Here is a 12,713-nt window from a genome sequence, read left to right on the forward strand (position 1 = left end):
GGTTCAGTTTTGCTTTCATTTCCCTTGCCTTTGAGGATGTGTCAAGTAGGAGATTGCTGCGGTGGAGGTCTAGGAGGTTTTTCCCTACTTTCTCCTCGAGGGTTTTGATGGTTTCCTGTCTCACATTCAAGTCCTTCAGTACAAATCTCTACTCTTGTCACAGTACTTTAGAAGCAGTTACCATATTCTCTTAGGAACCAGATGTTATAAATTTCATAGATAAATCTGTTTTGGAAGTCTAAAAAATATGAAGTTGTGGTCTTTTAAAAAATGACAACTCTCTCCCATGGAATCAGTTTCTTGGGGGGAAAATGATGCGTAATGTTTACATTTCCCATTCCCACTGACCCTTTAAAAAATACATGGCAACTGCATATGTCAGCTACTGTTTAGGGATAATAAGGTAAAAACCAAACATACAAACAAAAAACCCAAAAAACTTTCCAAGTTAAATTTGCAAGATGAATTCCTTTTTTTTTTTAAAGAGACAATTTATCAGTTAATTTTTACAGAGAATGTATAAAACAATCTCCCTAAAACATCAAGATTTAAAAGCAAGCGAACTTTTGTTTGTCTCTGACGAGCACCTAGTAACCGGCGCTGGAGGGGCAGGCCTTTCCCGAGAGGTACCTTGTCCGTCGGAGCTGTCGGAAGCCACGCCGTTGGGGCTGTGCTCCTCGGATGCCTGCCTGTAGAGGCCGGCGGACAGCCTTCTCTCCGCATGCTGCAGTCTCTCATAGCCAGCTGGGGTGCAAAGGAACTCCATCTGCTTTGCCATCACCTTTTCAGGCTGCTAGTAAGTAAAGCAAAAATAAAATCAGCAACTAAAACATTCTACATTTTTTTAATGGTTTAAAGATGCCAATTTCAGACTCTGGCAAATATATTTAGTATTCATTAAATTAGTTCACACTTCATGTGGTATACTTGTTCCATAAATATGCTTAGATGTCTATATCATCATGTTAAAACACAAAATGTTGGATTTTGTGCAAAAGAGAAATCTTCCTGCTCATCCTTGAAAGAGAATTCCATTTCAGCTCAAAGGCAAAATAACCTTAGCTTTGTTTCCCAAAGTACTGAGTCCTTTAAAATACTTTTTTAAAAAGGAACCTCGGCAACAGCAACATCTGCTATAAACTGCTTCTTAACACACGGGGGGACATCTTGGCATTTTTACTTTAGGATCTGGCACTACACATACTCTGAGAGGATGACAGTGTGTTTGGGGGAGAAAAGGTGTAAAATGGCTGTCTAGAAGAACAAGACAAATACACCTCCCACCAAAATCAAACAATGCAAATTATGCAGGAAAAACATCAGCGTCAACAAGAACCTTCACCTTGCTCATGGAATGAAACTGCGGTATTTCCCAACCAATCATAAAAAGATATGCTTTAAAATCACAATTAGTTGGCTGACTAATTTATCTCTGTGTGTATTTTATAAGTTTCTTCGGTATATACTGCTTTAAATTACTTGTATATGGCATTCAAAGCAGAGTATTTGTGATATTTTTGCCAAGTAGGTAATAGTCAAAATGCAGATAGGAATCACTATCATGCCATGTAACAGTAGCACAAGGAAGCTCCGATGTAAAATCAGTTACGAAAAATCCTGATTCACAGTATTAAAAATTAACAGGTGAAAAATATTAATTCATAGACTAGGATAAAAGCTTATGCTATTTTTCTGAATGCACATAAACCAGATCAAAAGGAATCATAACTTCCATTCACTTGAGCTTATTGATAAAATTTCAGTAAGATTTCTAAGGAGGAAATGTAGTTTTCATTCTTTGAACAGGAAAAAAACCAAGACTTAGCACTATGAATTTGACCAAAAGCAGTCACTAGGCAGAAGATCAACAGGAATAAAACATATAGTGCATTCTAAAAGGTTAAATTAGTCCTTTTAACACATTTTAGTAATGTTAAGTTAAATTTAAATGCTAATTTCCACATACAGCAATTAAATAACTCAATAGAAAAAGTACTTAAAGCTACAGATTAATTTGAGGAATTTTTACCATACACAAATTAAATTGATTTAACAATAGCTTCAATTGTCAATTACTGTTTTGTTGAGAGCTTGTACTAGTACTATTTTATCCCTGAGTTGTATTACACAGAGCCATAGTCAACATGGCGGTTTTCCTGGTATCAAATTGAGTTTTCTTAAGTAGAGAATCTGTCTTCCTTCCTAAAAAAACTACAAAGAATATATAAGTATCACTATATCAGATTCTGCTCATAACCAAATCAAACTACATTGTTGTTGCTATCTTTTGATACAGCTGTGGGTCAAATGACATTTTAAAAACAACCAGAAATAAATTCAATCCTTGGATGCTTAAAACTGGAGCTAGCTGAAGCAGCCACTTACTGTTCAATCGACAGACATTATTAGGAAATGGTAACTGGTGGTTTACGTTACCTGTGAACTAAGAGCAGCAAGTTCTTCACTCTTCGCTTTAGCCTGCTGGAAGAGTGTCTGCACGGAATCCTGGAAATCTGGAAATCCATCCTATGGGTCAAACCGTAAGTCCTTTTTAGTTATAGAGTTTATAAATAAAACACCAGAACTCGGAAGACAGGACAAAGAGAACCACTTTAATCCTACTATTCAAGTACTCATGATTAAAATTTTAGCATAATACTTCATTTTAAATGTCTTTTATGATACAAACTTTATTTTCACAGCTATAATATCACTAAAAATACACATGAAAAATGGAAAAATATTTATACATTTCACATAGCATCTCATCTAGTGGTTCAACTAGTCATATCACTATCTTCATACTGGACATTCAGATTCTTTTTCTTATTTCTGGTTTGAAAAACACTGCAAAAGTATTTTCATGGAAATAGCATTTCCCATGGCTTAGATGATCCGATACAACAGACTGCAGAAGTACAATTGCAGTAAAGGAATGGACATTTTTATGAACATTTTTCTTTCACATCCTTTCCCCCAAGGCCTTTACTGGTTAATCACACCATAAATTTTCCCTGCCAGCACTGGGTGGTGTTGGCTTCTTAATTTTTGCCAGTTTACATTTTTGTTCAATATTCAAAATATTTTATTAAATTTTATATACTACAGTTGTATATACATTTATTTTGTAAATTCTTCTATCACTATAAACTTCAGAAAGGCATTCTGCTTTAGAGATTTGATAAGTACTCAACTCTACCCTCTGGTTTTTCTAAAGTTTTATCTTGTTTGCTTTGTTTTTTAAATTTAACTCTCTAACCCATTTATTTTGTTATATATAAATGTGGCAAAGAACCAATGTAAATTTCCTTCAAAGTGCTACCCAATAATCCCAACCTGAATTTGGAAGAATTCTTTCATGTTGACTTGTGATTTCTCCTTCAGCATTTCATATAAGAGGCAACGGGGACTTGAATTCCAAAGACCTGCACTCATGTTCCAATTCCACCACTTACTAGCCACATAACACTGGACGAGTAACTTAACCTTTCAGAGGGTTAGTTTCCTCATACGAAAAATAAAGATAAGAGCAACTATCTCTTAGGATTGTTGTGAGGAACAAATGAGATACTGCCTTTAGCATGTTATTAAGTGCTAAGCTAAATATGTGTATCAATGTATACTTAATTCTTCCATAAAACAGAGCCTATCTGGGGCACTCCTGAACCAACTTAGATGATTACTACTGTATACTTTATATAGATTGGCACTTTTATATATTATGTATAATATATATTAATTATATATGTGTATTTATATAATATTTATGTTAATAAAATAAACACGTAATATTATATACATATATATAAATGCCAATCTACTACTTTTCTCAAGTTGTTTTTGGGTTTTTTTGCTCATTTATTGCTCCACATGAAATTTTTATCTACAAACATCATGACATGGTTTTAGTAACCTTACTAAAAACTACTAATGGACTCTTCACAGAAATGGTCATTGACCTCCAAAACATTTCTCCCCTTGTTTTGTGAACTAAATATGTTTATAGCAAAGGGTAAATCATTAAAAGCCAAAGTTCTTATAATAACATAGCAGAAAGGGATGTAATAATAACAAAATATTTTATCTTATTTGAAATAAGAGATACGGATTCAAAAGATTTCCCCATCAGGGTCTTATTTTCCACTGCAGAACTCATGCTTTCAAAGATTTCATCTATCAAACTTTACTTCTTAAGTAATAGTTTACTATTTTTAAATTCAAAGACATGAAATAGAGTCAGGAGCAAATAAATTTGACATCTTGAGATAGTCTCATGTAGCTTTATGGTGGGTAAATATATAATCAACATTTTAATTTTTTTTAATGGTTATTTATTTGAGAGAAAGACAATGTGAGTGGGGCAGGGGTCCAGGGAGAGGGAGGAAGGGAGAGGGAGAGAGGGAGGGAGAAGGAGAAAGGGAGAGAGAGAGAGGGAGACAGAGGGTGAGGGAGTGGAGGGAGAGAGAGAATCCCAAGCAGACTCCACAATCCGCATGGAGCCCGACATGGGGCTCGATCTCACACTGAGATGGTTTCACACTGAGACCATGACCTAAGCCAAAATCAAGAGTCAGATGCTTAACTGAATGAGCCACCCAAGCACCCTAGAATTTTTTTAGTACTGAAAAAAGTTTCCTGTCTAGATCCTTACAAGATCAAAGTCCCTTGGCTCAGAAGAATGTATGGAATATAATCATTAACTGGGCTAGAATGAACTTTATACAAGTGTATGTAAGTGTAAAACTGAAAAGTACATTTTTTTTAATCATTCAGTTTTTCTCTAAGAACTTATTCAGACCTAAAAAAAACTTTCTCTTTTTTATCAATCTCTCCTTTTAGTTCTGAAGTTAACAAGGTAAGGTAGTGGTAGACTTGGAAAACAAGAGAAGCTATCATTTTCCAGGTGACTACCATGTACCACCAATTCCCAACTATATTCTGTATTTTATATGTATTCTCTCATTTAATCTCCACCACAAACAACCCTGGGTTTCTCTCACTTTATAGCTAGGGCCACTGGCTTCAAAGCCCATGCTCAAACCATAAAGTCCTAGACTTACATGCTTATGAAATTCACAACAGCAAACAGGCACATCTCTTAGAGCTCTGATTTTCATAAGCTGAACTGGTTTAACTCCATGATTTACATGGAGTTCAAAATCCAATTCCAGTGCTTATTTGCTGTGATACTGGACAGACCATTTCATCTTTCTGTGTCTACTCAGTTAACTTTAGAACCATTTTAAGGAAGTAAAAAATTGATAAAGAGCACTTAGCATAATGTTTGACACATAGATATTACCCAATAAATGTCTGCTACTGATATTTATTAAGTTCCCCTTAAAAGCTACCAGATTTAACCACAGTAAAATAGAGAACAAACTGTAAGTGACTTATTGCATCTATGATACAGCAGAGGCAGCTTAGAGATTACTCACATACTAGACATTTTGGGTTTTTAACACTAAAACCAGCAAGAAAATACTGACCATACCGGTAGGGAACTGTTTTAGTGGGAAAAAAAACAGTAGAAATCTGGATACTTGTTTGTTCATTCATATAAAATCTCTTATTTGCCTAATACGTTCTAGACTCTGTACTCAATGGTAGGGACTCCATGCCTCCTGCCCTTCTGACAGTCTAGAAAAGGAAAATGACAAAGAGATCCGAGCACAGTGCAGGACACTGTCAAGAAAGGCTTCCCAGCGGGCATGACATCTAGGCTGAGAAAGAAGAGAATTCTCAAGGGAAAGAGAGCAGCTTATAGAAAAGCCTGGAGCCAAAAAGAACAGGACGACACACTTGAGAGGCTGAAGAACATTTAACACAGCTAACACAGGGCACACACTGAGACAGAGGGAGTGGTGAGAGAGGCTGGACACGCAGGGCTAAGTTCTGTGAAGCCTGTAAGCTACGTTAAGAATTGCAGATTTTATTTTAAATTCCAAGAGAAGCCACTGAAGGTCTCGGGGAGAAAACGAATTTGTGCATTTCTGAAGTCCAATCTGAATGTGGGGACAATGTACTGGGCGACAAGGATGGTGGTAGGGACAGTGATTAGAAGACTGTGATGAAGACAGAGAACAGTGGCCTGACAACAGAAAAACACACCAATTCCTATGATATGGCTGTGGCAACCAGGACTTTGGTGGTAACATTCTTTAAAATAAGGAACTTAGCACCCAGAAGGAGGCTTGGGGAGGGAGCAGAAAGTTGATGAATTCTGTAGGGGACAAGCTACATCTGACCCGCTGGAGACCTCTGTGTAGGAAGTTTGGGAGGCAGGTTCACAGTGTTGTGAACTTGGGGCAAGATTCAGGCTGGAGAGCCACATTAGACAATTCCAGCTTCTCAAAAGCCCTGGGTGGAGTGTGCTCAGGCTAGAACCTTCAATATTCCGCTATTTTTAAAGGAACTCACAGAATAAAGAGTGATTTAGTCTTCCTACGTTAAGGACTAGATGTGTGATCCCACGTAGGAAAGTTAGCTTCATTATATCCAGGGTTCCCAACCTTTCAATGGAGTTTAAACCATCGGCTTTATCTACCCAATGGAGATTTGTGGGGGTTAAATGAAGTAATGCAAGTAACTCTTGGCAAAGTACACATTGATGGCACCACTGTCAGGATTACTCAACCATGAGAATTTGGAAAAGCTGGAAGGGGGAACTTCAAACACTACCCGTATGTGAAAGTTTGGGGGAAATGGACACTGCTCATTGATAAAGAGAAGTAAAAACATGCAGTAAGCAATAAATGACAATAACCAAGTAATGAGTGGTCTGTCTCTGCAATGAACACATTAGTCATTCTGGTTTTCTCCCACAGTCTTTGATAGTTATGGGAAAACTACAAGACTGAGAACCTATCATTCCGTGATCTAGGTTTCAGGTACCAAAATATGTGGCTTAGAAATAAAAGTGAGAACATTCCCAAAAAACTGGTCTCTTTCATATTATGTTTGGTGCAGGACTTCTGTTATATGTCTCTCAAGCTTTTTTCCCAAGAACCAGCTGCACCACACTATGGGCAATTTATCTTCGTGTCATGTTCTTGGCTGCTGCCATTAGTCACAGTGTTCCCTTACTGGTGAGACTCTGATTCTGAGCACTGAGAAAACAAAAGACACAGGGTGGGGTGCTGTTCGTGACCTAACTGCTCCCATCCCGTAGGTCTCCACCCCCGTTCCTCCTCAACCTTCCCCCCAAATACCAGCAAGCTTTCAAGCCGCTGCCTAGTGGTCTTTAAAACGACTTGTTCCAGCAGATGTTCTCAGCCTCACACGTGCATTTTCCTTTCTCTTTTTTTTTTTTTACTCACACTTTCTATATGAATAGCAGATTGTAATGCTTCTGTTTTTCTGATCCAGAGGGGAAGAGTCTACATCAAATTAGACCAGCTTTCTTTCAACAAGCTTAGTAACAGCGTAGGTGGATGTTCTGACCCTCTGCGCTCCTGCTGCCTCCCTCTCCAACCCCCACCCCCCGGAACTGCTAGCAGATGTTTCCTCGGAGTCTTTCTTCTTCAAAACCCCAATTCTCTGACTTTCTGGTCTCTATTAGCACTGTATTTCTTTCATGCAGTTATCTCTGACTGCTTGGCACTCCCAGCCCACACAGGATCAAGAATGCTGTCACCTCCCATCTCTCTCCCTAGTCTCCAACGATGTCGGTGAACGAAGAAAACTTCTAGACGAGATCTGAACAGTAACCGCCATATCCTTTCTCTCTTCCACGCTACTACTTACAACACTGATGGTAATAATGACAGGGTTTGTTCAGAGAACATGTTATGTTCTTAATGAAAAAGAAGGTCTCTTAACTGAAATCTACTTTTAATTAATACTTTTTAAACATGAGTGCCAGGGATTGGCTCTTGGTTTTTTCATCTCCTTTAGTTGTCAAGCTGTCTGAAATACATTCTGTCACAGGTACAGTAGAAGTAAATCAAGCTAATTTTTCTTGATTTACTGTTTCACTTCCAAACACAGTGCTTTTCCTCATGCTAAACATTTAGTTTGACAAATGGTAAGTCTTATACTTAAATATATTTTGTAATTTATGTTGTTAAATTTTCTATTCAAAATTTAACAATTGTTTGGATAAGCTTCCTTGAAACAGAAAATGGTAACTGCCACTCTTTCCCTCTTCTTCAAAGACTACAGTTTCTATACACGCTTGCCTTTTCACACCAGACTAGCAGGAGAACAGTGTTGATATACCTCACGTTCATGAGCAGCCAGGTAGGAGTCAGACCTAGATTAGGAGTCCTGGCTCTGCCACTAGATACCAATGTGGCAGCTTGAGCAAGCTCCTAAGACTTTCTGGGTGTCTTCTTGGCTATACATGGAAATCGTAAAGCTTCCATATAAGGGGAGACAAGAAGGCTTGTGATCATGAGTTTCAAATGCCCACCAGGGACAGGCATAAAATAGGTCAGGAAAAAGCAGTTATTTTTGCAAGTGTCCCAGAGCTACGTTTGGGGTCTCTGATGAAAAAGGAAAGAATAAACATAATTCATTTTCATTTTAGCTGAAAGTAGATTCACACAAAGGGTTGTATTCCAGGTGGACAAATTATTTATCTAGCCTGGACACAAGAAATATTCCCAAGCCTTGCTTACTAACCTACAGGGTTGAAAGGTACCTTCCCTAAGTTACCCTAAGGCCTCCCCAAGCTAGCAGGCTCTTTCCTGTGTCCGCTTCATTGTTCTAGGAATTACAGGAAAAGAAGTTCAAGCCTTCTATGTTGTTTTGGTTTTTGACTTTTTTATTTGAGAGGGAGAGAGCGAGCGAGCATGCAAGTGCGGAAGAGCAGCAGAAAGAGAGAGAGAATCTTAAGTAGGCGGCCCGACCCGGGGCTCCATGCAGTGACCCTGGGATCATGACCTGAGCTGAAATCAAGAGTCAGATGCTCAACTGACTAAGCCACTGAGGTGCCCCTAAAATTTCTATGTTTTTTAATGTCTAACATTCCCTGTAGGAAGGAGTGCCATTTAAGGACAACAGATTATCCTGAGTACTTTACCACAATATGAATGTTGTATTTAACGAAAACAATAAAATAAATAGCTAACTATCCTTCAAGGGGAACAACTGGGGCACCTGGGTGGCTCAGTCTGTTGAGTGTCTGACTCTTAGTTTTAGTTCATGATCTCCCAGTTCGGGAGCTACACCCCACACAGGGCTCCATGCTGACAGCAAGAAACCTGCTCGGGATTCTCTCCCCAACCCCCCTTCCCGCCTTTCCCCACACAGTCTCACATTCTCTCTCAAAACTGAACATTTAAAAAAATCTTTAAATGGTAACAACCCACTACATAATAAGATGAAAAATATCAAAGATTTTAAAACTTCTACCCAACCCTTCATAAAAGATCAGGAAATTACAGCATTCAACAAGAAAACATCTTACTGAGCTTGTTTAGTTTTGTTAGTGTATCCTAATGCACTGATAATGGCATGCAAGAAATTGTTTCTTTCCCTTACGTGTCTATTTGTGATGTCATTTCTATTGCATCTATTGAGATTACATTTCTTTTTGTTCGTGATAAAATTATCTTTTTAAGGGGCATCTGGGTATCTCAGGTGGGTAAGTGACCCAACTCCTCGTTTCTGCTCAGGTCATGGTCTCAAGGATCCTGAGTTTGATCCCTGTGTCAGGCAGGCTCTGTGCTCATAGTGCAGAGCCTGGTTGGGATTCTCTCTTCCTCACTCTCTGCCCTTCCCCTGCCCATGGTTTCTCTCTCTCTCAAAATAAACAAACTTCAAAAAAATTTTTTTTAATTATCTTTTTAAGATGAAAAAATATCAGCAACTTGGCATGTATATTAATTGGTTACTGTCAAGGATTTCAGAAATATGAAAATTAAAAATAAAATTATCATTCATTTAAGCCCAGTAAGTAGTAAACTACTATAACTTATAATGTGCTAAGATTACCTTTATAGTATACTATTTTAATAGAGAATTAGTAATTCAAATGAAATAAGAAACACTATGTTCAAAGAATTCTACAATGTTTCTAGTTTTAATATGAAGTCTGTGGAATCAGTCATATATACTGGACAAACTGTTCTCACTCTTTTCTAAATATGCACAGGATTTTCTCCTCTATGTCTCTGCCCATGCTAGACTACCTCTGTGATGCCCCTCTACCCTCCACCCCACATCTTTACCTTCTGAAACCCCGCCCTTTTTAAAAAAAATATTTTATTTATTTTTGATACAGAGAGACAGAGCATGAGAGGGGGAGGCGCAGAGAGAGAAGGAGACACAGAACCGGAAGCAGGCTCCAGGCTCTGAGCTAGCGGTCAGCACAGAGCCTGACGCGGGGCTCGAATCCACGAATGTGAGATCTGACCTGAGCCGAAGTCGGAGGCTTAACCAACTGAGCCACCCAGGCGCCCCCTGCCCTTCTTTTAAAACTCAGCTCAAATAGTATCTCCTTAACAGAGCCTCCCTTAATCTCCCCTCATGCCAGAAACTCTTCCCCTTGCAGTCATCACATAGAAAGTAGATCTAAACAAAGTACTAATCCTTGATGGAAAGTCTTAAGGGAATAACAATTGTATACAATACTAATTGCCTCAGTATCAGCTTCCAGAACCAAATGAATAGCTCCACTATCTCAAGTTTGAATTACAGCACACAAAAGAATTTGGACAAGGACTTATGCCAATACTATATATCTTGCAAAGGATTACAGTGGATACAGGTGTAGGCATACACATGAGTAACACACACACACACTGTGAAGAGATGCTATCATCCTGGAATACAGGAGTGCTTTTAAAAAACTAGGCAAAACAAAACAAAGTTAAAAACAAACCAACTAAAAAAATTAAATTACTGTCCTAAATTCATAGTCCCTATTTCTTTCTGGAAAACATCAAGAATTTAGTGTCTATAATAGCACTTAACGTCCAACTGAAAATGATCTCACAGTTCATAGGTTCAAGCCCTGCGTCAGGCTCTGTGCTGACAGCTCAGAGCCTGGAGGCTGCTTCAGATGCTGTGTCCCTCTCTCATTCTGCCCCAACCCCCTCCTCCACTCATGGGCGCACGCGTGTACTCTCTTTCTCAAGAAAAGCATTTAAATAAATAAATAAATAAATAAATAAATAAATAAATAAATAAATAAAGTAGCCTGCGGTTGATTAGTCATGTGTCTTATTTAGGATAGATTAGAACTGTTATTCACAGAAAAAGAAAATGCTGATTATCTTAATTCTAAATGCAGAATTCCACAAACAGCTTTATGAACACCTAGTAAAACAATAAACTAACCATATAGAACTATCATTCAATTATCTATAGTGGAATGAACATATTTAAAGGAATAGAAGGGTCACATCTAATGCTATAACCCAACAATTGGAACTACTAAAATGAAACTCAAAACACTGTGACTGGATACAAAAAGTACTTCACTTGAATTTCAGATAAGGGCCACTGAGAGGGTCAGAAAGACTTATCAATACAGCCTAACAAGAAAAAATTATAGGTCAAACAGTCCATGAGATTCATGATCTCAAACTTTCAATGTTCAATGTTCTGAAGACAAAGACAGAAACTGGGGCTTGCACATGACAACAGCCTGAGTCAGGATCACACAGAATGCCAACAGTGAGAAAGGGAGGTGGTCAAATTTCTAGTCCAGCAGCTGACTACCTCTCCTGGTCACTGGGTCCCTTCTCCTCCAAATCCTCTCATGTCGCGTGCCTTCTCAGCAGCCTCCATGTTTACCTGCCTTCCCTTCAGTGGCAGAGTCCCCGAATCTACAGGTGTCCTCTCTTGTTATATTGGGATGCCATAGGATAAACTATTTCACTAGTTAGATTATTTTCTAATGGCTTTTTGGATAATTTCAACAATTGTTTTTGCATGGTATCTGAGGCTAACCCATCTTAAACATTACTCAAGAGCTAATAGGAGGTTGATTACAAATATAAGTACAACTTTTTAAGTTCTTCTCTTCTTTAAGAACCATTGCTTTAGGCTCAAGTTTTTAAGTCAAAGTCGAAGATACTTAACCATAGGCATTCAGTATTCCCCCTAGCAGATTTTATTAAGTGCCTATTAAGTGCAAGGCACTATAATAAAATCTTAGTATAAAATAGTGGACAGATAAGAGCTGTATTCTCATCTAATGGGGAAGACTAATAATATAAATAAGTATATAGTAGTTTCAGGCACTATTAAGTGCTATGAAAACAAACAAATCAGGAAAATGAGCCTAAGTGTGATTTTGAGATAAAGGTGCCCTTTTAGAAAGGGAGGCAAGTAAGTCAGAGCAAATTCTGAACTATGAGCCAAAGCCATGTGAAGAGCTACAGAAAGATCTAGGCAGGGGAATAGTGAGTAATAAGGCACAAATGAATTTGGCCTATTCCAGTAACAGAAAGTGGGTCAATGTAGTTGGGATACAGTAAGAATGGGGAAGTGTGGTAGCAGATGAGGCCAGAGATACAAAGTCAGAGTCAGATCATATAGGGTCTTACATGCCTCAGGGAAAAGTGTGAATTTTATGCTAGGTACAGTAGAAAGGCTTGGAAAAATTTAAGCAAGAAAGGGTTTTTTTTTTTATAATTGGTTCTTTTATTTTTTTATTTTTTATTTTTTATTTTTGGCAGAGCATGAGTTGGAGGGAGAGGGGCAGAGAAAGAGGGGGACAGAGGAATAGAAGTGGTCTCTGCACTGTCAGCAGTGAACCT

General features: G+C 38.2%; 1 protein-coding gene across 4 annotated transcripts in view; it reads right to left on the reverse strand.

Moving 5' to 3' along the window:
• The window catches only part of NAB1 (NGFI-A binding protein 1), a 45,214-nt gene that overhangs the window by 8,647 nt on the left and 23,854 nt on the right, over window positions 1-12,713 (reverse strand). For 2 of the 4 annotated variants that reach the window (XM_029934228.1, XM_029934230.1), the window contains 2 exons: window positions 2,437-2,526; window positions 631-790 (listed from right to left, as the gene is read on the reverse strand). In XM_029934228.1, the coding sequence (XP_029790088.1) occupies window positions 631-790; window positions 2,437-2,526 (250 nt within the window). Of the gene's footprint in view, window positions 1-630; window positions 794-2,436; window positions 2,527-12,713 lie in introns of all 4 variants that reach the window. The other 2 variants (XM_029934227.1, XM_029934229.1) reach the window with 1 other exon arrangement.

The sequence above is a fragment of the Suricata suricatta genome, chromosome 3 (genome assembly GCF_006229205.1).
Source record: "Suricata suricatta isolate VVHF042 chromosome 3, meerkat_22Aug2017_6uvM2_HiC, whole genome shotgun sequence".
NCBI lineage: Eukaryota > Metazoa > Chordata > Mammalia > Carnivora > Herpestidae > Suricata > Suricata suricatta.